Source organism: Genypterus blacodes, unplaced genomic scaffold, assembly GCF_046128005.1.
Source record: "Genypterus blacodes isolate CSIRO-AG114 ecotype Tasmania unplaced genomic scaffold, CSIRO-AGI_Gbla_v1 ptg000022l_1, whole genome shotgun sequence".
Lineage (NCBI taxonomy): Eukaryota > Metazoa > Chordata > Actinopteri > Ophidiiformes > Ophidiidae > Genypterus > Genypterus blacodes.
The window spans coordinates 6,672,292-6,694,885 of record NW_027466835.1 but is presented as its reverse complement, the minus strand read 5'-3'; the positions used below and the strand labels follow the sequence as shown (position 1 = coordinate 6,694,885).

The 22,594-nt window shown below is 47.0% G+C and overlaps 2 protein-coding genes across 3 annotated transcripts; both read right to left on the bottom strand.

Moving 5' to 3' along the window:
• Positions 1–1,121: 1,121 nt before the first annotated feature.
• Positions 1,122–15,768, bottom strand: setd1a (SET domain containing 1A, histone lysine methyltransferase). 2 transcript variants are annotated; one of them, XM_076142797.1, is made up of 21 exons: positions 15,736–15,768; positions 14,591–14,735; positions 14,403–14,501; positions 14,047–14,317; positions 13,393–13,517; positions 13,013–13,269; positions 11,118–12,837; positions 9,883–10,863; positions 9,410–9,577; positions 9,120–9,204; positions 8,900–9,039; positions 8,650–8,683; positions 8,393–8,559; positions 8,274–8,307; positions 6,857–8,130; positions 5,893–6,241; positions 5,523–5,704; positions 4,345–4,455; positions 3,931–4,050; positions 3,244–3,381; positions 1,122–3,146 (listed from the first exon to the last, which is right to left on the bottom strand). In XM_076142797.1, the coding sequence occupies exons 2-21, from the start codon at positions 14,726–14,728 to the stop codon at positions 2,973–2,975; spliced, it is 6,567 nt and encodes a 2,188-aa protein (XP_075998912.1). In that variant the 5' UTR covers positions 14,729–14,735; positions 15,736–15,768; the 3' UTR covers positions 1,122–2,972. The 2 variants fall into 2 exon arrangements, with proteins under 2 accessions (XP_075998912.1, XP_075998913.1); XM_076142798.1 differs by lacking the exon at positions 15,736–15,768 and adding an exon at positions 15,327–15,727.
• Positions 15,769–17,210: 1,442 nt separating this feature from the next.
• ccdc47 (coiled-coil domain containing 47) lies at positions 17,211–21,719 on the bottom strand. Its single transcript, XM_076143204.1, has 13 exons — positions 21,589–21,719; positions 20,270–20,565; positions 20,068–20,157; positions 19,755–19,929; positions 19,502–19,623; positions 19,343–19,408; positions 19,113–19,214; positions 18,874–18,984; positions 18,664–18,749; positions 18,488–18,546; positions 18,253–18,362; positions 17,961–18,128; positions 17,211–17,839 (listed from the first exon to the last, which is right to left on the bottom strand). Exons 2-13 carry the CDS (start codon positions 20,555–20,557, stop codon positions 17,759–17,761), a joined length of 1,458 nt encoding a protein of 485 aa, XP_075999319.1. The 5' UTR covers positions 20,558–20,565; positions 21,589–21,719; the 3' UTR covers positions 17,211–17,758.
• Between the last annotated feature and the right edge of the window lie 875 nt (positions 21,720–22,594).

Here is a 22,594-nt window from a genome sequence, read left to right as displayed (position 1 = left end):
GTTTCTACACGTTTAACTTTACAGCTCAATTTCTTATAGATACACCTGTAGATTATTTATTGTCCTTGAATCAAATCCAGGGCCACCAACAAACTAACCTGGGGAGGACAAACTGCATTATGTAATACACACACACACACACACACACACAGAGGGAGAGAGAGAGACACACACAAGCTCCTCCAGCATCTTTAAACAAAATATTGTCAAAATAAAATGCCAACCCTTGTACCTCATTCTCTCACAAAGATTTTCCCTCCACTGCAAAATTCCAGGCAGCCTGTTTGTGACTCAGAGGGAAATAACAACTTAGTCCCAAAACAACCACAAGAATGAGACTTCCACCTTATGTTTTTGTTTTTCTCTCTGTTACGGACAAACACAGTGCCTCACCCTGATTTCTGTTATCTGGCTTTGACGTAAACAATGACCCGAGTTCCAGATTTGAGTGATTGTGCATTTGCAGGCCATTTACTTTAGTTTCCGTTCCACATGAGACAGATGAAGGGTAGAAGACAAAATATTTGGCACAATGTAAACCGTGAGCTCCACTCCTCAGTATGAACCCAGCAAAAAGGCCACAAAGCTCAGATTTCCCACGTGCTCAGTCAGTGAACTTTGAGTTATTTTCCTTTGCTTTGTCGTCGTGTGATGACGTGTGATGATGTTGTGTCGGTTGAGTCTCCGTGGGTCAGACTTCCCTCACTCTGTACAGGAAATATCGAAAGTGCAGGTGCACAGTCAAAGATCCTGCCTGATCGGTTTCCTGTAAGCAACTTCCTGTTGCATGTGCAGCACTGCACGCACTCAATGGATTTGTTTAGTATGTGAGCACGTAGATACTTTAGTAGCAGTCAGAATGTTTGGGAGAGAACAGGACACTGACGAGAGAGTAGGTTTACTGGAATAGATCCTGGGTAATTAGTGCTCCAGATTCAGGTTAGGTTACACTGATCATTTAGCATGAAATAACTATGACAGATTACTTTCCATTGAGATAAGTATTGAAGAATTGGCTTTGCATATTATGTGAAGATATCAATTGAGAACAAACTGGTGGTAGCCTTGATGTGGATCAGCAGCACCTGTGACTTTGAGACAAACAAACCCACTACAAACTCCACCCTTTAAAAACAACATGAGGGTGTCATTTATTTAAAAAATATTTTAATGCACCATTAATAAAGGATCCAACGCATTAATACAAGAAAAATATTGCAAATAATATTAAAATAATCATCAAATTAAAAGGAAAAACAATAAAAAATAAACGAATGGAAGGTATGTACATGTTTCCACCTCATGGAGAGAGGACAAGGAACAACTTATTTACAGCTTGGAATCAGTGTGTTTCTACGAGAAACAAACACCTCTACAATATTTACATGAATTTTTTTCCTTTCATCATTCTATCTTGTTGTCAAGAGGGTTGGTTTGTACTGAAAGGCTTTCATCGCAACAAGAAATATCTTACACAGTTGCCTTTTTGGGAAGGAAGAAAATTAGAAGGGACTTTTCCGCTGCTTAAAAACTACAAATTGACGCTAAACTCGGGACGGCCACAGCCAAATAAAAAAGCAGAGACGGGAGCGCGGGGCCGGACACACTGCTTCGTCTCCAGCCAATGACCAAGCAGCTTCTAAGCTGCTGTGCACATAGTTTACACCTACAGACACTGCAAACAAACTGTGCAGGACGTTTACTTACCCTAAGCTGGTATGTTATTCAAGAGGGGGTGGACGTTTAGTACTGGGCAGACTTCTCTACTAAAGCGTTCCCAGGAGGCCCACAAATGTTCATAGAGAGATAGAAAACAAACGTAGAAAGAGATGTGACCAACTCAGTTAAATGTGCCTTTTAAAAACATTTGCAGCACAGAGGGATGAACACCGACCGCACATTTGTACCAGGGTCTGCTTGCGTAACAAACGACACAAAGGAACGACTCCAGAAATGATTTGAACGGACAATCTGATGTTTGCTGGTCGAAGCGGAACACGAAGGTACCGCAGAAGGACAGAAAACCAATTGTGTTCCCGTCAGGAGATCTTTGGGGGGACGAGGCGGGGGCGAATTCTCTGTTGTGCTGATCCTGCAGACAAAAACTCAGCAGCTGTGTAAAAACCAAACGCAATTTCGAGTTGAGAGAGCAATATTCGTCGCTATAAACTACAGCTTGAAGCACTTTACTCTCACCCACACACCAGACTGTGGCAAAATCATGAGAGTATCGGCGAGTGGAGGAGGGAAACGCTTCTACAGGGCTGGTGAGGACAGTGTGGGGGGGGGGGGGGGGGGCTCACCGGAAGTAACTGTACTTACAGCTAACGTAACTAAAGAACAATACGACCACAGTAATAGCAATATCAATACATAATACTATGAAATGAAAAAAGAGATCCAAAAACAATCTTCACACTTGGAAATTTTGCATAACTGAAGACCAAATTAATTCAATCTTAAAACTGCGCCGTGAACAAGCGCGTTTAAAAACCCTGAATTTGTCGAATGTCGGTGTGTGTGTGTGTGTGTGTGTGTGTGTGTGTGGTTTGACATGAAGATTGCGTCGGCTGAGGCGGACACGTGATACCAGTGTTTTCGCTGTATTCCTTCAAATTGACTTTGGCGTTGGAAATAGAAGAACTGCGTGGAGTGAACCCAAAGTTTGAGCCGATGCGGTCCGGCTGTACTGCCGCAGAGAAAAGCCCGACGGCGACGGCCCGGCTCCCCCCCCCCCCCTTCATAGTGTCCGCACAGCGAGCTGCGCAAACACCTCCAGTACTGCCGTGAGAAACTGCCGCGTGAGTGAAAAAAATGTGCGTGAAAAGTGCAAGTGTGTGCGTCTCTGTTTCCAGGGTACTGAGAGGACGGCTGCGTTGCGGTCGGCTCGAGCGGGTTCGGGGGAAGGGCGGCTTTGTTTGGGAGGTTTCGCTCTGAGGCCGGTGTAGGAAGAGAAGAGAGAAGAGCAGCCGCTAGTTGAGCGTCCCGCGGCAGTTCTCTGTTCCGCACAGGCACGGGATCTTGTTGTCCTCCAGCGGGAACTTGTAGTCGTAGGTGATCTCTTCGTTGATGGCGATGGGCTGCTTTGAGTAGATCACAATCTTCTTCTGGGACTCTATGGTGATGACCTTTGCGTAGCAGTTTGGCTGGGAGAGGAGAAGAGCAGGTGGGAGACCGGTGAGTAAAAACAAATCACACAAATCACACGGGCGAAGCGCTTTGATCCGGGACGTTCAGACTCACAGTGCAACAGTGGTTGATGAAGCGTGCCAGGTTTCCACACTTAGTAGCGTCTATGATGGTGTCGTGGTCCACTCGGAACAGGTAGCTGCTGCCGATGCCCTGCTGTGCGTATCGCTTCTCTCGATTGTCGGCCACCATCTAGATGTCAAACACACACACACACACATACTGTAGGCTCGCCGTTTTACACTAAACCAAGAACGATCAGTCAAGCGCGCTCCAAGTGCTTCATCAGGAGACGTGAGGACTATTCTTAGAATTTTTTAAAGGCCTAAACAGATCCTACTCACACCGTTCTCTCTCTCTATTTAAATATAAAGTTAATTGTTAATTCATGCATTATAAAAGCTGAAACAATGCACTCCTGACAATATGCAGATTCAAGATGTGTCCCGGACAGGAGAGGGACTGATAAAGGGACTGATAGAGTGACTTCTGCAGAAGTGGAGCTGAACCATAATGGCTGAAGTCTGGCTGAATTATGATAGGCTGAAGGAATGTCAACACTTCCTCAGCTTGGCTTCCAAGGCAGTGAAATCTATGATCTGTATTTAGAAAGTGCCGCTGTTCCAAGGAATGTTAGAAATGTTCCTGATCCCATCGCCTCGTCCTTCACAAAGGCAAAAATATTGACTGCATTCAGTGCTGATGCCCACTGCTGTGAGAGCAGGGATGAGGGAGCAGTACCTGTCTGATGTTCTGACCCACGTACTCGATCACCATCTCGTCAGCGGCGATGGTCTCCATGGCGAACAGGCCCCACTCGTGGATCCTACTGCGTCCAAAACGAAGCCTCTTCTTGCGGAACTGCGTTGGGGACAAAAACGCAGTCGTCTCGATTAAAACGTGGCCGTCATGAGGAATATGTGACAAGTTGTTGTGTATCAAACAAATGCTGCTTCAAAAGTGTGGAGAAGAAGAGTCAAGTTGCTGTCTGATGTTACACAACCTCATGTGACTAATGTATCGTTATCGGGTCAGTGATTGCACAAGGAGAGGTTTCAGCATCTTTCAGTTGGGTAGTTGTGTGTGTGTGTGTGTGTGTGTGCGTGTGTGTGTGTGTGTGTGTGTGCGTGTGTGCGTGGGTTCAGCATGTTGTACCTTGAGCTGGTTGAGTTTCAGCAGGTCAGAGTCCATGACAGCTGGAGTTCCAATAACAGTGAGGAGGCGTCGCTGCTCTGAGCGTCTCTCCGAGAGCAACCGGTTTGATGCCTGGTGGGGACAAAGGGCTAGGAGTTTGCTTTGATACAACATATCAGCTCTTATGGCCTTGACCTGGATGAGAGTGGGACACAGTCTGGCCTTGATGTGTGAGAGAGGGGAGATAAACAAGAGGGAGGAGACGTGGTCCCATTTCCACTGTGTCGGCAAAACTAAATTTGGTATCAACCTCCTCACTTAGTCACAAACCAACTACGTACTAACTAAGTGCTAAATGAGGACAATGACCGAACTTCTGTCATGTGATACATACATAAGCTCAACCAATGACAAATCATACTTGTACAATTTAAGAGAGCAATATAATATCTGTCAAAAAGACTCAACAGATAAAGAAAGTTAAAAGTCAAAAGACTTGCATCAAATAAAACCCAACATTATCTTTCAGGTAAATTACCCTTAACTGCTGACCTGCACAATTCTATCAACAACAAATACTGTAGGGGAAGACTGCATGTTAAACGTTAGCCGTGTTTCCAGTACATGTGTGCAGTCAGTGTGTGTACTTCACTTCAACAGCTGTGCTTTAAAAAAGACTGCATGCCTGAACCCCGTACGTCACCTGCTCCTCATGTTTGAAACCCTATCAAACTTCAGTTCCCTGTGAGCTCACACACACACACACACACACACACACACACACACACACACACACACACACACACACACACACACACACACCTCCTGTGGGACGTGCTTGGACATTGTCTATGTCCTACAATAGCAGATGTTTGAGTCCATTTACACACTATTTCATGCTGCCCCTTTAATCTGCAAGGAAAACCTAATCAACATCAAACATTACTGCCAAAGAGAGCAGACAACATCCCCACTGTTTCCATCCTCTAGGTTACAACATGGAAACGCGTGCGAAGATAGGAGGGAACACCCATCACTTGGCTCTGCATAGCAACATAATGACTGATTTTCCCCTTGAAGCCGCATTCAAAACTCCTGAATGACCTCAATTCTTCCACCTGGTCGGCCAGATAGTAGAGAACATGTGGACGAGGTATGTAGGTCTGCACAGTGTCAAGGAGAACGTGGAGTGTGTTTACCAATGAGTCGACGTTCTCCACTTCCCGTATGACCTGCTCGGGCAGGTCCAGGTCCAAGTAGACGTCCTTCTCCTTGCGGCTGATGGCGTAGTAGCCTTCGCTCCTGGCGCAGCCCGTCACGTGCTGGCGGAGTTGCCCGTCCACGCTCTTCTTCTTACGCCGGGGGTTCGGCAAATTGGTGAGTGCAGCGCAAAGGTCAAGTGCAATAACAGGAAATCACATAATAGCAATCATCATCTGTTCGAAACATGTACATGGCCTACTTCACTGAAAATAGCAACAAGTCATTTGGCTGTTGGTAAACACTGGACACCATTGAACATTCAGTGCACCCCGGGGGAAGACACAAGGAAGTGAGGGCAAAGGATATTGGTGTGGTTGACCCAGTGGGTGTCATTGAGCCAGTCGGAGCTGTGGTTGTCCTGCAGCAGCTTCTCATAAGTGCTCTTCAGCAACTGCAGGTCTTCACCATCCAGACCAGAGTTCCAGATGTCGTAGAGGATGGTCATCTGCTCAAACTCAGAGCGGTGGTCAAACTTCACGAGCGGCGTCTCCGGTGCCGGGATAGGTTTGGGCCAGCGCTGGGACGACGTCACCCCCGCCTCCTGCAGAAAGAGGCGCTCGCTCTTCCTCACTTCATCCATCGCCTCATCCTCCGTGTCCGAGCTCGTCAGCTCCCCGGACTCCAGCTCCTCCACGTCCACATCTTCCTCCGAGTCCTGGGCAGAGCAACAGAGCATTACAACTACAGAAAGGTGCACCAACACAACTATGATCAGGTCGTGAAGCTGCGCTCACACATGTAGGTTGCTTCTTGGTCGGGACAAAGATTTGATTATCTGTTTAGGGTTCAACCTGACCACAAACAAAGAGCTGAGAACTCAATACAACATGGACTAACAGGTCACATGTTAACTGGACAACGTTAGAGACCAGACTGTGCTGTACTTCACAGGTCTTCTTAATGCAGTTTGGTCCAGACTGGAAGTCAAACATCATTTACATGAGTGTTAACAAAAACCCATCCAAAGGGCAAAAGAGCCTGATTTTCCAAACCCAATTAAGCCCAGAAGGAAATATACGTTCACAGAGTCTGCATATTGATCGTTCTATGGAGCAGTATCGACTCTGGATGATTGACAGTATGTCTTTTTAATGTCTCTATTTAGACATACAGCACATCAGGTGGGAGGACAGACACTGTGGTGACAAAAGCGTGTTTGTAAGGTGTCATCACAGAAACTTGTGAAAGTGTCTGGTTATGACTCAACCTCATTGTTGAAACCGACACTGATTTTTTCATTTGACACACAGCTTCTGATTAGCTTACAAACCTCAAGTTTCCTCTTTCTCTGTTTCTTGACCAGTGGCTCCTTTTGTTTATTCGTGTGAGCGACCTCCAGGTTTTCTTTGTCTTTTCTTCTCCTCTTTTTGCTCTTGTCTTTTTCAAGTTCAAGACCCTTGCCAACCGCACCCTTCCGCTTAGCCGATGGAGATATAACCTTGGCATGGGCGGCGTCCTCAGGTTCACACAGAGCACCCATGGCAGACATGTAGTCCCCTGCATCTCCCCTGGATTGTAGCGGCTCCCCAATGACCTCCTCCGGGGCTTCAAGCACCCCGGAGATGGCATTGAGGTCTGTTGGGAGCAGGACAGAAGAGTCTTGTTTGGAGGAAGTCCTTTTTGGAGTGGGTGCCGCGAGAACAGGGGGTTTGGTGTAGTTGTGTTCCATCAGGACTATGACAGCCTCTGGGCCCATAACCAGGGCCAGAGCTTCTGGGGAGAACAGACCCTCCTCCATCTTCTGTTCCTCTGCCTCATCTGACGTCTCCGTCTCCTCCGAGTCCCCGGCTTCAGGGTCCATCTTCAGGGCTACATCTGCCAACACAGACAGGTCTGCAGTTGGGGCCGATGCCAGTTGCAGGAGACTGGATGCCCCCAACTGCTCTCTCAGTCTCAGCCTCTGCTCACTGCCCTCCTCATCCTCCTCTTCCTCCTTGAAGGACTGGTAAGACAGGCTGGATGTCCGAGGCCTTCCTCTGGACCGTTTGTTGAAGGCAGGTGGAGGGGGGGCCTCCTCGTAGGCCATCCTGCACATGGAAGCGTGGTCCAAAGGAAGGTTCTGCACTGTACGACACACCATAACATGAGGGACGGGAGATTTGGGGGAATCCTTGCCTGCACCCCTTTTGCCGGGTGACTTGATGGGGGAGGCGTGCGACACACCAGTGGTCTTTTTGGACTCCTCCAGGTCCTGGGCACGTCCTGGCGGGGGCACAATGAGGGCATTTCCTTCCCCTGGTTTGGATGCAAATGGAAGTAGCTGGATGCCCTGGGTGGGGCGAGCTGAGGAAGTGGGGGCAGTGCTGTGGGGGTCTGCAGGCCTGCCGGGGGACAGGAGGGGAGACTCACCCGCCATACACGAGGGAGAAAGAGAATGTGGCACAGTCGGCAGTGGCATTTTGTTGTCGTTCTCCTCTGTGGAGAATGAAACTGTTTTCCTGCGTTTCTTGAGAGGAGGAACAAGAACGACGGGGGAAGAGGGCCGTGGGTAGGGGGGCGATGGAGGGCGCTTGGAGGATCCTGTTGTTGTATCGGCCTTGACTTCTGCAAAATGGAGAAAGTTATCCAAAGTGAACACATTTCACTTTCAGTTAAAATACCAGTTTTCATTGTTTGTAAAGTTTTCGTGTATCGTAAAAGAAAGTGCTGTGTGTGGAAAAGATGCTTGTGATTGACTTCTGACCAACCTGCATTGACGCCTGCCTTGGGAACAGAAGTTTTCTCTCTGGAATGAAAGGAACAAGATCTTTGAGACGACCAGGAAACAAAACCAAAACCCCCAGAGAGATAAATCCATTAACACAACATGCCTGTTAAGCGTGCTGTCCATGGTTGAGTCGTCCATCGTGTCCAGCCCTTCGCTCTCAGCCCTCTCTCCTTCCTCATCTTCAGAGGAAGACGAAGACTCCGATGAGGAAGAACCGTCAGAGGACGAGGACAGACTCTCATCGTCACTGTCAGCACTGAGGCCATCTTGTAGGAGGCAAAGAAATTAGATTAGCACCAAAAGAAAACAAGCAAATGGAAATATTGTTGCCATTAAGATGTAGTGTTGGAATTTACCAGAGTCCTTCTCACTCTCCTCTTCTCCATCCTCCTGCACATACAAGTGATGCAATTACACAACTAAATTGAACAAACTTGAAAAAGCTAATTTGAATGAAATGCTGCCATCTAGCCAACAATAAGTGAAAACACAGGGCAACATGAGGTCGAGCAAACTTATCAGCTTTTAGTTGCTGCATATTGTTTCAGTTTTCCGTCTGTTGAGCCCATTTATGCTGTTGTTGTCCATCATCTAATACAAACTTACCTTTTCAGTGGAGGAGCCATCTGATGTTTCCTCTCCCTCGCTGTCGAGCTCCCAGGGTTTACGGGTTCTTGGCTTCTTTCTCCTCCTCTTGTTGTCCCTTTCTGCCCCGCGTTTGTCTGCCTCTGGATGTCCCCCAGCAGCTGGAAATGAGACGATAATTTGTTGAGTTACATATCAATCTAACCCTTCTTCTAGAATATGAACAGAGGGCAGGACGAACCATCATCCTCCCCGTCTGGAGGGGTTGAAGGCCGCGGCCTTTTCACGTCTCCCTCGTCGAGCTCCAGAGGGTCTCTCCTCTTTACCTGCTCAATTTCACAGAAATATAGATTTTGAGTTAACATTTAATATCAAATCATCGTTTATGTTAGAGAGCACTTAAACCTTGTGTGTACGTTAAAAGCACACACACACACGTTCATAGAGGTGTAGATGGTGTTTATGTAATGAGTGTGAGCACCCATAGATGCTGATACAGTCCAGTGTTCTGTGCAGCATGGTGCTTTTTACCTTGAAGGAAGGCAGCCGCAGAGCCCCTCGGAGAGAAAGACCCTCCACGCCGCCGCTCTTCGCCCAGTCCACAAGAGACATGAGAGGCTCCCGGGGGCGGTTGACCTTTTCCTCTTTCTTCTCGTCATCCCGTAAGGCAGACACGCCCCTCACCATTGTCTGGAAAGGCTGGACAAACATCGACAATGATCAATTCTTCTGCTCCTTTATCGTCATTAATTAATTTTTTTTCCATACTGCAGTATAACAAGGATCACTGTTCCATATGGTTGCCTATTAGCTCTGAAGTAACTGATGAAGGTACAGTGAGTCCTCTTTAACATTTAACAGAAGTGGCAGCTGTGCAGAATGAAATTTCCAATTGCTACTTGTAATGCAGTGAGCTCAGGTATCATTTTAAAAATACACAACCACAGCAATAAGTACTATGAATAGTAAGCGTTTATATGGCTGTTGTGGTTAGTCATCCTCACCTTGGCCTTCGTCTCTTTCCTCTCCCACCACTCATCGAATGTAGCAAAGGCAACATTCTCTACCATCTTGCGGTTCAAATCTCTCTGCATAATGTTCTTCATCTCCTGGATCAGAGCAGCCAGGGCCATCTGCACCGTGGCCTCGTGTGGATTGTCAGCCACCAGGGGGATTTCCTCCCCCGGAGCCCGGTATTCCTCTCCCTCTGCCGGCAGGATGGCGCTGTAGCCGGGCACAGGCATGTACGAAGGGTAGTGCGGAGGCAAGACGTGCGGCGGCCAGGCCGAGTGGGGAGGCGGGATGCTGTGGTGCGGATGGGGGGGGATCTGAGTGCTGTGGGGGTCGGGGTACGTGTAGGGCATATGGGGGGGCATGTAGCGGTGGTCCTGGTCGTAGTGCGCGCCTGCCCCGCTCCCCTCTTGGTCCATGTACGGGTGGTGTGTGTGGGGCGGTGGCATGGAGTGGAGATGGTAGGAGCTGTAGTCCGCTGTGGCCGCCTCACCCGGGCCAGCAGTGCCGTTGGTGGACGACACGCGGAGCTGGTGCAGGCGACTCAGCATGTGGGTCTGCATCTGGAAGGACATGGGGGCGCCGCCGCTGTACTGGTTCATCAGCTCCATGGACGTGGCGTAGTCATACATGTGGTGGGGCATGGGAGGGGGGTACTCAGGATGCAGCTCCATGTGAGGAAGGGGAGGGATGCCCGGGGGAGGCGGGGGCTGCAGGGAGTAACCGGGGGGCGGAGGAGGCGGCAGGTGAGGAGGGTAGGACGGGTGCATGGAGGCACCAAAGTGCTGTGCAGAGTCAGAGATGGGCGGGGGGGAAGACGAGGGGTCTGCTGTTTGTGAGGGCAGGTTAGCCTGGGAAGAAGAGGGGGAGGAATCTGATATGGCCAGGGGCTGGTGGGTGGTCACGGTGGTTATGGTGGTCTCCTCATCCTCGTCTGAGATCTCCATGTCTTCCCCTGAGGAATGAGGGGAGGACTGAAAGAAAGGACAGACAGTAGAGTGTTTTGAGAGGTGAGCACACTTGGGGGCACCCCGGCAGAAAAATATCATTTTTGTATTTCTGTACTTTTTTGTGCTTCTTTTCCTTCAAAAGTCACATTCGCACAGACATACAGACATTCACACCACAATTGCAGCAAAATGAGACTCATTTGTCAGCACAAAAATACAGTTGCACCTCTATTCAACCATTAACATGACATCAAGTGCTGAAGACGTGAAGACGTTACCTGACTCTGGCCATTGTAAGGAGGAGTGTGTGCCCCCGTTCTGCTCCGTGTCTCAGCAGATTCAGCCTGTGAAGGCTCGTCCGTAGCAGCCACAGGCCCAGCAACACTACCCTGGGCCTGTGGCTCCTCTGACGGTGGGATGTGTGGAGAATAGGTGGAAGAGGATGGTGTGGTTGTGGTATTTACAGTGGGACTCTTCCTCCCCTCTCCAGCCTTCCCTTGCTTCCGTCCTCTGTGGCCTTCTCTGTCTCGTTCCCCTTTCCGCCGGTGGTCTTTATCCCCTTCATTTCCTACCTTATTACCACTCGCGTGTTCCCCCTTTACATCACCTGACCCACCTCTTCGCTCCCCATCACCCCGTTTGCCCCTGAGCCTCTGCTCTTTCCTGTCTTCTTCCTCTTCCTCATCAGAGGCAAGGAAGGAGAACTTAGCCTTCTGTTCCTTTAGAAGCATCTCGATACGAGAGTCGAGGCTGCTGCTGTGGTAGGCGAAGGGCAAACTTTCATTGGTGGAATCCGGCTCTGGGGAAGACGAGTCACGCTGGAGAGGTGGTGGGGGGCTGGAGGAGGAGGGGAGGTGGTGGGGGAGAGAGGTAGAGGACGGGGAGGCAGATGAGGAGGTGATGGAGGAATGGGGCGGGGAGGAGGGTGGGGGGGTCTTTGGGGGGGCAGGTGGGGTGCTGGGACGCCGTTTGGGCTTGGTCCACTGCTCCTCACAGGCTGGGCTGTCCTGGCCGAAGTCAAGTGTCCCGAGTGTCTCGGCTACAGCCGCTGCCATGACTGAGGCTGGTGGTAGGGGAGGCGGAGGTGGGGGAGGAGGTGGCAGAGCACTGTGGTGAGCCGCGTGGTAGTCTTTCTCACCACCTGCTCCAGACAGGGAGCCCCTCTCCCCGAGGCCGGGTCCCCCTTGGCGAGAAGAAGCGGGTGGTTCATGAGGCGGCGTGGGGGCAGGTTCTTTGGAGGAAGAGTACCCGGCGTAAGACGATGGGGGAGGAGACATGCTATTTGAGGAAGAGCGATAGGAGTTGGAATTGTATCTGGGGTCAGAGCTGTTGGAGAAGTCCCCGTCCCTCTCCCTGTCTCTATCGCGGTCTCTGTCTCTGTCCCGATCGTGGCTGCTTCTCCTGCGGCTGCTGCTGCTGTGGTGGTTGTGTGAGTGGTGGTGGTTGCGGTGTCTCTGGTGACCGTGTTCACCGGAGCGCGAGCCCAGGCTGTCCCGCCGATAACCCCTCTCATCCCTGCGATCTGAGTGATGGTGGGAATGATGGGAATGGTACTTGGAGGAAGAATTGGTTTCTTGCTGGTGGTGGTAGGATGACCTCCTGGAGCTAATGCCCCCAGCCCCGAACCGCCCCGCTGGGTCTCTGTCGCGCTCCCGCTCCCTGTCAGACATTGGGGGCTGATTAAATTGGGCAGTGAGGGGTGGGGGTGGCATTGATGAGTGGTGTGCCATGTGTGGCCCTGGCCCTGGCCCTGGCCCTGGCCCTCCAGTGTTGGGATAGGAGGGGTAGCATGGTGGCTCATTGGGACGGTAGGAAGCAGCAGGAGGGTAGATTGGGCGACCTCTGTGGTACGCCGAAGAGTCCTGTGCATCCTCAGGATAGTGAGACACCTTGTATCCTCCGGCAGAGGACGAGACAGCAGAAGATGAGGAGGAGGAAGGAAGCATGTCCTGAGGAGGGTAGCCACTGCCCAAACTGCCAGTGTTGAAGCCAGGATGCCTTTAAGACAGAAAGACAAGGCAGAGTTCCGTCAATACAGATAATCTGTTTTTACAAAACTCTCCTTCACGCCACAGGACAAGAATAAAACTCATCTCAGGACAGTAAGTGGTGTGGGGGTGCAGCATGGACAAAACTGTATTTAGAATATCCTAGTTGAATGGAAACAACTAACCTGCTGCTGGTGAATCCAGCGTCTTGTGAGAACGGAGTCCCAGATCTGGAGCTGTATGGTGTACCTCCTCCACCCTGGGATGAAGCAGAGGAGCCTGGGGTAAAAGGGCCTGTCATGGAGGAGGGGGGCGTGTCCAGACGTTGTTCACTGAAGCCCGTATCCACAGAGCAAGGTGTGATGCCTCCTGAGCCGAGAACCTGCACCCCTGCTGCCAAAACTGCAAGCTCACTGGAGAGCCTCCGCCTCACATCTGATGACTGCAAACAGAGAGAAGTGCAACTTCACATAAATTGCATTCATGTGTAGCTGTTCACTTTCTGCTCAGCAGTTTGTCAGGATCCTGGTGAGAAATTACAAAGAAGACAACACTGTAGCCATACCGTGTCTGGCTGTGCTGGGGCCTGAGGCTGGACCCGCTCTGTCAAAGCCTTTCCTCCAAGGGGGACCGTCTGAGGAGTGTAAGACCCGTTCACTATCAGGTCATAATACTTCTGCCTCTGTTGGCCTGGAAAAAAACAAGCGCCAGAGAAACTTAATGCAAACACATGTTATAATACAGTGATCAGCACAATTATGCATTTTCATCAGTATCACATCAAAATGTATTGGGTTTATAGAGTTTTTGTATTTGCCTTTGAAAGTGCATTATTTGGAATATCTTCTTTCATATGTTGATGGTGCTTGATCGTGTATTATCACAGTATTTTGGTTGAAATCGCAGGACTACAATGTTATGGTTGGAATAATAAGTTACAGTGGGGTTTTGTCTCCACATGTAGCAGACTAAATGCACGAGTTAGCCTCTGCCCTGAGTGCTCATATACAAGTACTGCGAGCAAAGAGAGTGTTTTGTCTACTTAACAATAGCATGATAATTAGCTCAGCATTATCATTGGGCTTGTGTTTCTGCCACAGACTGAAACATTTCAGTGTTTCTCAACAACAAAATAATAATAATATAAATACAATATGTTTTTATTTATGTATGAACTCAGATGTTCCTTCCAAGAAGCCAATAAAGTGTTGAGTATTACCTTTGATGTCCAGTTGAGCCTGAATGATGTTGCCCATGACAGAAGTGTTGTGCAGATGCTTGACGGTGTCCTTGGCGCCCCTGGTGCTAGTGAACAACACCCTGGCCAGGCCCAAATGCTTCCTGGTCTTTGGATGAAACAGGATCTCCATCTCCTCCACCTCTCCAAACTTGGCGCACATTTCCGCCAGGAAGGGCTCCTTGATGTTGTCATTGAGTCTTGCAAAGGTCACCTCTTTGAGAGGTATGGGGCCCACAAAGAATTCATCAAGCTGCAAAGAAGAACGCTTCAACGTAAGCAGAAGTCACTTCAAGAGATGGGCGTGTGCCAATTAAGAGTACACCAGCTGTTCTCACCTTGAACTTGGGCACAGGCAGTGACAGCTCTGTGTATCTGGACCAGAGTCTCCGTGGTCGAGGGTCCTGTGGATCTCCCACAGGAAGAAACCCAGAGTCCTGGAAAAATCAAACCGGTTGGAACTCAATAACAGAGTAATAACACACACAAAATTAAGATTTCTTATGAAAAGGCAGCATAAACTTACTGGCACACTGAAATGAATGCCATCATATCGATAGATCTTTTGTGTAACTCGCCGGATGGCCGGGTCCTGGACAAGCTTGTAGCTCTTCCACTGCAAACTGACAGCTCTTTGTGTTTCTGCCCCACTGTCTGGATCCATCCTACAGCTGGACAGGAGAGGACATGCATGATGGGACAGTGCGGTAGATATTATTAAAGGGGGGTGGACACAAGGTCTGCATGCCAACATCACAACATTCAAAGCTTTAACCCATGAATTACTACACTGTGGACGGTAAGTTTAAGAAATACAATCCACCTGTCTGCTCTCAGTAGGTGCATGACAGCATAACAGGCTGCGTCATAGCATTTAGTCAATGTGCACTTTCGTGGACCGACTGTGACTAAAAAAGGGCCAATCAGAGCAACATCTGGAGTCATTACCAAGGCGTTTTCAGTGGCGGGTAAGACGCTGCCTGCTGTCAAAACAATGACCAGCGTTACGTCACTGGACTTGTTAGTTCAGCTAGCCTCCCGGTGTTAGCCAAAGCTAATATACGCTGACAAAAATACAACCAAATTGCGCATTATAACTTCATAACGCGGTTTGCCTAACGCACACGGGCTCTAAATAATTCCTTCCGATAACATTACTGAACGCTCAGGTGATAATTAGCTGCCATTAAATCAGTTATGGCTTAACGCTTTAGCTAGGACAAGTACAGCTAACGTCGGCTAATGCTAACAAGCAAGCATACCGAGTTAGTAGTTAAACTCTGATCTTTTTCATACTCCGCCTGCGTCGGTAACGTTTTGTCGGCAACAAACAATGTTTACGTTTCTCCGCGGGGTTCCTCGGGCATGCCTGGGCTCGGGGTAAGCTTGAATTCAGCCCTGAGCTCACTGCCCGCTCAGCCGAAGTAGCAGCCCGCCGCTACGGTGTAGGCAGCCGCGGCCAGGCCCGGGATACGAACAAGAAAAATACACAGTCCCGAACAGAAAGGGGACATCTAAGAGTCTGCACCAGGACAAAATGGACGAGCTAAAACGATACCGCTTTCATTCCGGTACTGAGTTGCGACAACAAAACGCCTCTCCAGCCGACGAAGCCATTGTTTTCGCGTAAAATCCAGATATTGTTGAGAGAGCGGCCATCGCGTAACTAACCTGAAAGCCTCGCCTGTTCTCCATCAGTGTGTGTGTGTGAATGCAGTGTGGGGTTTCTCACCAGCACTTTCTGCATAATACGGCTACTGTCCAAATATTGCGAACAATTACAGTGGCATTTTCCTCGAATATGGTGTGAAATTATAACAACAATATTTTTGGGGGACATATCTATACATGATACGCGATTTAATTTCTATATTTGAGGAAGAAGAGTCGAATCTGTCAATGAGAAACACAAAGCTAGGGCAAAGGCAAAGCATGCAAAGCGCGCCCTCCTAAAGCTTCTATATGGAAACACTGTACCCCCCACTGTGGCAACGGCAACATACTTACATTGATTATGGATAATTGTTTATGTATCAATTTTATATACATTTATATTTATTTATTTTTTAATTTAAATATACAGAATTGTATAGTTCTGCACTTCTGAGAAATCTAATTAAAAATGTAATAATTAAAATTGCAAACATTTCTACCAGGCGTTGTTGGTGTTTCAGTTCGTATTGAAACGTATACATTTTGGTATCAAATATGGAAATATAAGCAAATTAATAACATATTTCTACTTGGGCTGCTACATTATAAAAATAAACACAAAAACGTTCTTAACGTGTTATTAAGTTATGTACTATGAAGTACTCTGTCAGAAAAGAGAAACCTTTGTGTTAAACACAAGAAGGGAAACTACTGTTGCTGATCGAATATTAATTTATCGCTGCCAGTTTTGCCGCGATTCTTCTCTCCACGGGAGGGCGCTGTTCCTCACAGTATGTCATTTAGTCTCAATTTATTAACTCACTAAAATAGCACGTGTAAAATCCTCATAGTTGTGATCATATCTCAAATAATCCCAAGGAGAAACTTTGTTTTCAGCAAAAGGATGGTGTGTACGTAATTATAGATGATTTTCTAACAAACTGACTAAGTAAGCCGTTTAAGATTATTTGTCTATTGACTGAGGTCAATATGAATGAATGGATAAATATGAATTCTACATTCACAATCCACACCTGTGGAAATATTAAATGCCCCCCCCCCCCCTACAATCAATACAGTGTTGAAGGATTTTGCTGTTCTTTTTTAGTCCCGTCAACTAAATGAGGAATGAGAATTAAATTTTTGTGCTAATGGATACAATCACTAAATCTTAAAGCGAGTTAAATGCAATAAATATAATAAAGCTATACAAGTGTCTGACTAGACAGGGTCCATGTGTCTCTTTCAGCGGGTTAGAGCATGGACGCTATTGATGAAACCAAATCTAATCCAGAGACTGCTGACACAATCTGAAGTTAAATTTAGCGTCCATGTCTCCCACTTTGGTTTCTGTTAAAGACCCTCAGCTTTTCATCTTCAGATGCCAAAATATTTCCACATAACTGTGTACCAGCCTGAATCCTAATCACTTTGGGACATTAACTAAAAACAATATTACCTGGATTGTACAAATAACACCACTGTTAACAGTATTCCAATAATCTCCAGTGCACTTTATTAAGTTAGCTCAGACATTCATTACAAACAGACACAGCTTGCAAGAAACCATTCATAGCAGATATAAATTAAAATTATTTTTTTATTTGATCTAAGATTAATTTAATGCTCATATATTTCTAGTGAAAACTCAGAATATGCCTTCATTTCATTTAAAATGTGGTTTATCATTAGTGTATTCCTTCCCTGTATGTTGAATTTAAAAAGCTCAGCGAGCTTTGCATGTTACAGAGGAGAAGAGGGAAACAAAAGAAAAGAACTGAACTCTTCTGAAACAGATTTGAAGCTGGAAAATCCTCAATCCTTCTAACAGTTAATTCAGTCATTCATTAACAATTGAGCCACACCGAATGGAGCAGGTGGAGACAGAAACAGATGAGCTGGACACACTCAGTGTGTCTGTTAGTGCTGCAAAGACTGAGCTGCGTACTGAGGCCAGAGAAGCTGGAAATAAACTGTCTGAGCTTAGCACTGCTTCCAATTGTGCTTGTATAGTGTGTATCCAAGTGATGAGCCTTCCTCTTCACATGGCTTTCACTTTGATTTGCTTCATCTTCATCTGCTTCTTCTCAATCTTCTTCTGCTCACGTCGCTGAGCTGCTTCCTGAAAAAAAGAACGCACACAGGACAGAGGAAATGAAATAGCTTCATATTAACCACATTTTGCCTGTTCTTTTCATGTTTAATGTTTCTGGGACTTCTGGGTTGCACGTTGGAATCCTGACCTCCAGACGGCGTTGCCTCTCGGGGTCCTCCTCGTTCATGATCCTCTCCTTCTCTGCTCTCTTCTTCTCCTCCCTCCGTGTCTGGGCTGCCTCCTGGCGCTGAGCGTGAGTCTGCTTCAGGAAGTTCTCCTCCACTCGAGCTCGGTTTCTATCAGCTTTCACTTTGCCCTGAACACACAGCAAGGACAGATGGAGTAATATATTCTCTCCATAGGAAAACTTGAGAGTAAATGAGTTGTGTGATCTGCATTAGGCTGCTTATGATGTGTGAGTGCATGAAGATCAGGCTCACCTCTCTGTTGAGGCGAAGCTTCTTGACTTTGTCAATGCTGTAGATAACCATGTTCATGAGAGAAAACAGAGATTCCATGTCTTTGGGAGAAGTGTTGCCCATACCTGGCACTGTACACACACACACACACACATACACACAACAAATAATACTCATTAAGCACATGGATACATTCATTCAAACAGGGTAACAATGATTGTAATCTAATTCCGTAAGAGAACAGAAAGCTGTTCACCATTAAATGTAAACAGCAGCGTTTTCTTTGTCTCGGGCAGCTTTAAGGGCTGACCCTCCCTGAAACACAACAGAGAGAGACTCAGTACGACAACTAAGCTAATGAAGACAACTCAAGAAAGGAATGGCTGCATTAGTTGCATGTTACAGAAAAGCACAGATTTCACCAATACTTACTCTTGCATAACTTTTGGACCAGAAAATTGGTCCGAGAAATGGATGGACTCGATCTTGTCAGCATGGCTGGTAATAAAATGTACCATCTACAAAATACCAAAAACAGTTCCAAGTCTAATGTTAGGACATGATTTATTGTAGTGAGAATAAGGAAAATACTGTACAAGATGTCTGTCAGGAAACTAGATGTGAATAGAATTCCAGACTGACCTTGTTGTCCATCACGCCATCAGTGACCTCTCCCATCTCACTTAGGATGGATAGAGAGTCAGGCAGGCCGTACTTGGCTCCAGACTTAGGCTTGTCACCACAAAACTCACTCTGTGGAAGAACAAATACAGAGGAATACAGCCACGTCATGTATTAGTGAAGAGCAAGAGAAGGAATAAGAGAAAGAGTTTGTGAAATAATGCTTGCAACACGTCGTAATCACAGTAATGTATAGTTACCAAGTCCTGCATCTCCTTCTGGAGCCTGGCCATCGCCTTCTTGGTACCAACAGCAAACACAAATGTGTCCATGTCGTCCTCATTCAGAGTCACTTTGATTTGCTGCAGACAAATGCACGCAAGTTACACAATGACTGTGACCGCACATCCACTTTGAGATGGATTCAGCAGAGTCGGTGCTCTGAATTCCACTTCAATCACATCTGAATTGCCGCCTCATTGGTCCTTACCACTTGATCACACGCTGGCCTCATCATCCTGGCCAGAACATTGAGCAGGTCCTGCCTCTTCAAGAACTGGAGAAGACAACAAGATACACGTTCATCTAACGTAATGTCCTCACAACAACTCAAAGTTACTCACTGTATCCCATAATGCAGCACTCCTACCTTGAGTTGGATCAACATGCCTTCACAGCAAACACGTCCAGAGCACCACAGATTGTAGATGTGCTCATTTTCCTGGTTCAGTTTTCCCGTGCTGACCGCATCCTTACTGGTGCCATCATCACCTATAATGAGAGAGACAGAGAGACAATTGAATCTCATAACATGAAGAAGTCACAGAAGATCTACCGATTGCTGAATATTGGAATTTCATCACAGCAACATGCAGTATGATCTCTTAACACTAACGACTCACCCACGAGTGCAAAGTTGCTCTCTAGCAGTTCCCTGTGCGAGTTGAACCAGGCTTGAGCCAGACGGCTGTTCTTGTTTTTGCCGATGATGTAGTTCATGATGTAGGCCAGCAGACCGGTCACCATCAGGATCTCCATGTAGTAGCTCTCCCAGCTGTTTTGCAGATGTGCAGGAACCTCCACAGAAAAAGCACACAGTCATCAATGTGAAAGTGATAGAATCCATTTAGCAGGCAGCAGATTCGGCGGCTCCGTAGTTCACAGAGAGTATTAGACAGATAACAGCTGCAGAGAAGATTTGAACACTAAGCTTACTGTGTGGATTATGAGGGGGTCCTTCATCGAGTGGCCCGTCTTGTCCATATCGATTCCCTCAAACTCCTCCTGGTCATATTTGTCTTGGTCCTACAGAAACATTATTTCTCAAATGAGCGTTGCTACATAGAAATTATGTTGAGATATGTTTTCAACAATGCTCAGAAACTGGGACGCAGGCAGAACTACAACGCAACACTACCTGTGTCTCTGAGTCCTCAAAGCCATCTTGTCCATCCTCCAGCTCCACAGTAGCTTCATCTTCATCCTCGTCCTCCTCAGGCTGCGGGGCAGAGGCCCGTGGCGGAGGGACAGTTTCCGCCTCAGCCACGGGATCTTCGTTCATGTCCTCAAACTCAGCAAAGTCGTTGTCGTCAAAGTCAGCTATGTCCTCCCCGTCGTCAAAGTCATCGTTGTAGCGCCCCTTGGCCACAGGAAGGGCCAGGAGGAGCAGGAGTGTGGGGATGAAGTGGAAGTACGAAGGCCGCATGCTGACACCTACAACAGGGGGGCAGCAGAGAGACAGTTGAAGCAATGGAATGTAAATAAGGGCAGTTTATAAGTAACTAAAAATGTCAAACATGAAGGTCAACAAGCTACGTTTATACTAACACTAGGCCCACAATAAAGCAAGACCTTACAACTGAAGATGTTTGAATTATAGGCACAACTCCAACAGTACGGAAATCGTGATATTTCCCAGACAAACACATGTGGACAAAACCTGTTTATCGTGTTTTTAAACTAAATCTTAAAAATCCCTTATTTCACACCACTGCTGGCTCTGAACCCAACAGTTAACAACAAACCGGGCCAGCATCAAGTCCCACCTGACCCAGGTCCTCAGGTGACTGGACCCCTAGAGAAAAGGATTCCTGCTGATCCAGAGAGACAAGAAAACAAACACAATAGGTGGGACTAACTGATACTAATGATTAACTCATTACACCCGAGTACTCAAACCTAATCACCTCTCATTTCCATGTCACTATGATTAGATTATGCTCAAATAAAACACTTGTGGTCTTACTAAAGTAATAATTGTCAAGGAAAAGCCATATTTCTACTCAATGGTGTAGAAATATAAACAACTTAAAGACTTGTAAACGAGATGTGTGCGACTGAACCAGACTGACTTCAAACCACTACACTGTGGTCGCTGGCACAACTAACTTTAGCCAATGAGCCGAAATGAACCACATGCGAGCCAGCTGCCTAAACTCACCGGTCAAGTCAGACGGACTACACAGACAGTTTGGCATTCAGATCGAAATGGATACGTGTAGGATTACAGCTCAAGCCTGAGTACGCGTCCCCTTCCCCCAACTCGGGGATCCCGTTCGTTAGCTACTGGCAAATCTGGCTTTAGCATGCTAACCACGGCTAATTAGCTTAGCACCATGTTGCTAGCAAACTAAACGGCGTCCCTGAACTGAAACCAGCCCGTGTTTTGGGGGTTTTAACGACTTATTCAACGAGAGCTTAAGAGAATAAATTAAATATGACCTGTTGGTAACTTACTTGAACAATTATAATGGTAATAAAGGGAAGGTTTGCGGGCCCTGGGTCCGAGCAGAGCCGAGTCGTGTAGAAGCTTTGACAGGCTCCTACCCAGAAATCAGTGCGGCATCCTCGCTGTTTGGTTTCACTCTCCACAGTCAGTCACCGAAACAAGCAGCACAGCCACCTGATTCGACTTTACTACGAATACACCACACAAATATGCATAAACTAGACATCAAATGTTGAATGTGTAAATACTGTATTGTGGAGTTAAAGCAGAAGACAACGTTACAGTGGGATCCATTTGGAGAGGAGAACATATGAGGAAGAGAAATGACAAAACTTGAATTTGAAAGCCTTCATTAAAGTGTTGGGCAAATCCATTCAAAACGCACTAGTTAATTAATTCACTTAAAAACAATAATGAAGTGGAATTATGCATTTTGACTCGTTTATTTAAATATACGTTCATGTACATGTACATATTGACTTGTGTATGCATGCATTCTTGTGCACTCGAGGTGAATCTTTGGTTTAATTCTCCACTGTACTGCGACTGTTGCACAGCAATTTCTCTCGGGATAAATACAGTTTTATCTTATCTTGTATTATTCAGTGCAATCTCTCCGTCGTGTGTTAAATTTGAGAGCTCGTATGCTGAATAAGTGCAACGCATCTGAATTAGAGAGACTGTTTTGAGATGTTCTTCTGTTGACATATTTCTCCAGGTCGCTGTCAATGTAGGCCACAAGCATGGCAGCACCACAGATAATGTGTGAAGGACGAGCCGGGCAGGGAGAATCCTTAGTGTCACCACGAATCCCAACAGACTGCAGAATGAGGAAATGGTAAAGATGTAAATGCCTACTTTGTTTACACTGGACAAACTACGATACATTTGAAAAACTCATTTGGGTGTGAGTCAGTCAGTCAGTCTATGACTTTTGACCTGGAGTTGGCCCACTTTTTATATGGGTTAAACATAGAGAAGACTGTTTTGTTGCGTGACTGTTAAGACTGTTAA

Excerpts from the sequence above, each read along its gene's own strand:
- ccdc47 (XM_076143204.1), bottom strand. The coding sequence starts at position 20,557 with ATGCGGCCTTCGTACTTCCACTTCATCCCCACACTCCTGCTCCTCCTG. Across the intron at positions 18,985-19,112 it reads AGAAGGAGATGCAGGACTTG|AGTGAGTTTTGTGGTGACAA; the intron begins GTAACTATACAT and ends GTTCTTCCACAG. Across the intron at positions 18,547-18,663 it reads GGTCCAAAAGTTATGCAAGA|GGAGGGTCAGCCCTTAAAGC; the intron begins GTAAGTATTGGT and ends GTTGTGTTTCAG.
- setd1a (XM_076142797.1), bottom strand. The coding sequence starts at position 14,728 with ATGGATCCAGACAGTGGGGCAGAAACACAAAGAGCTGTCAGTTTGCAG. Across the intron at positions 9,578-9,882 it reads GGAAAGAGACGAAGGCCAAG|CCTTTCCAGACAATGGTGAG; the intron begins GTGAGGATGACT and ends ATGTTTGTCCAG. Across the intron at positions 4,051-4,344 it reads TGAAACTCAACCAGCTCAAG|TTCCGCAAGAAGAGGCTTCG; the intron begins GTACAACATGCT and ends TCCCCAACGCAG.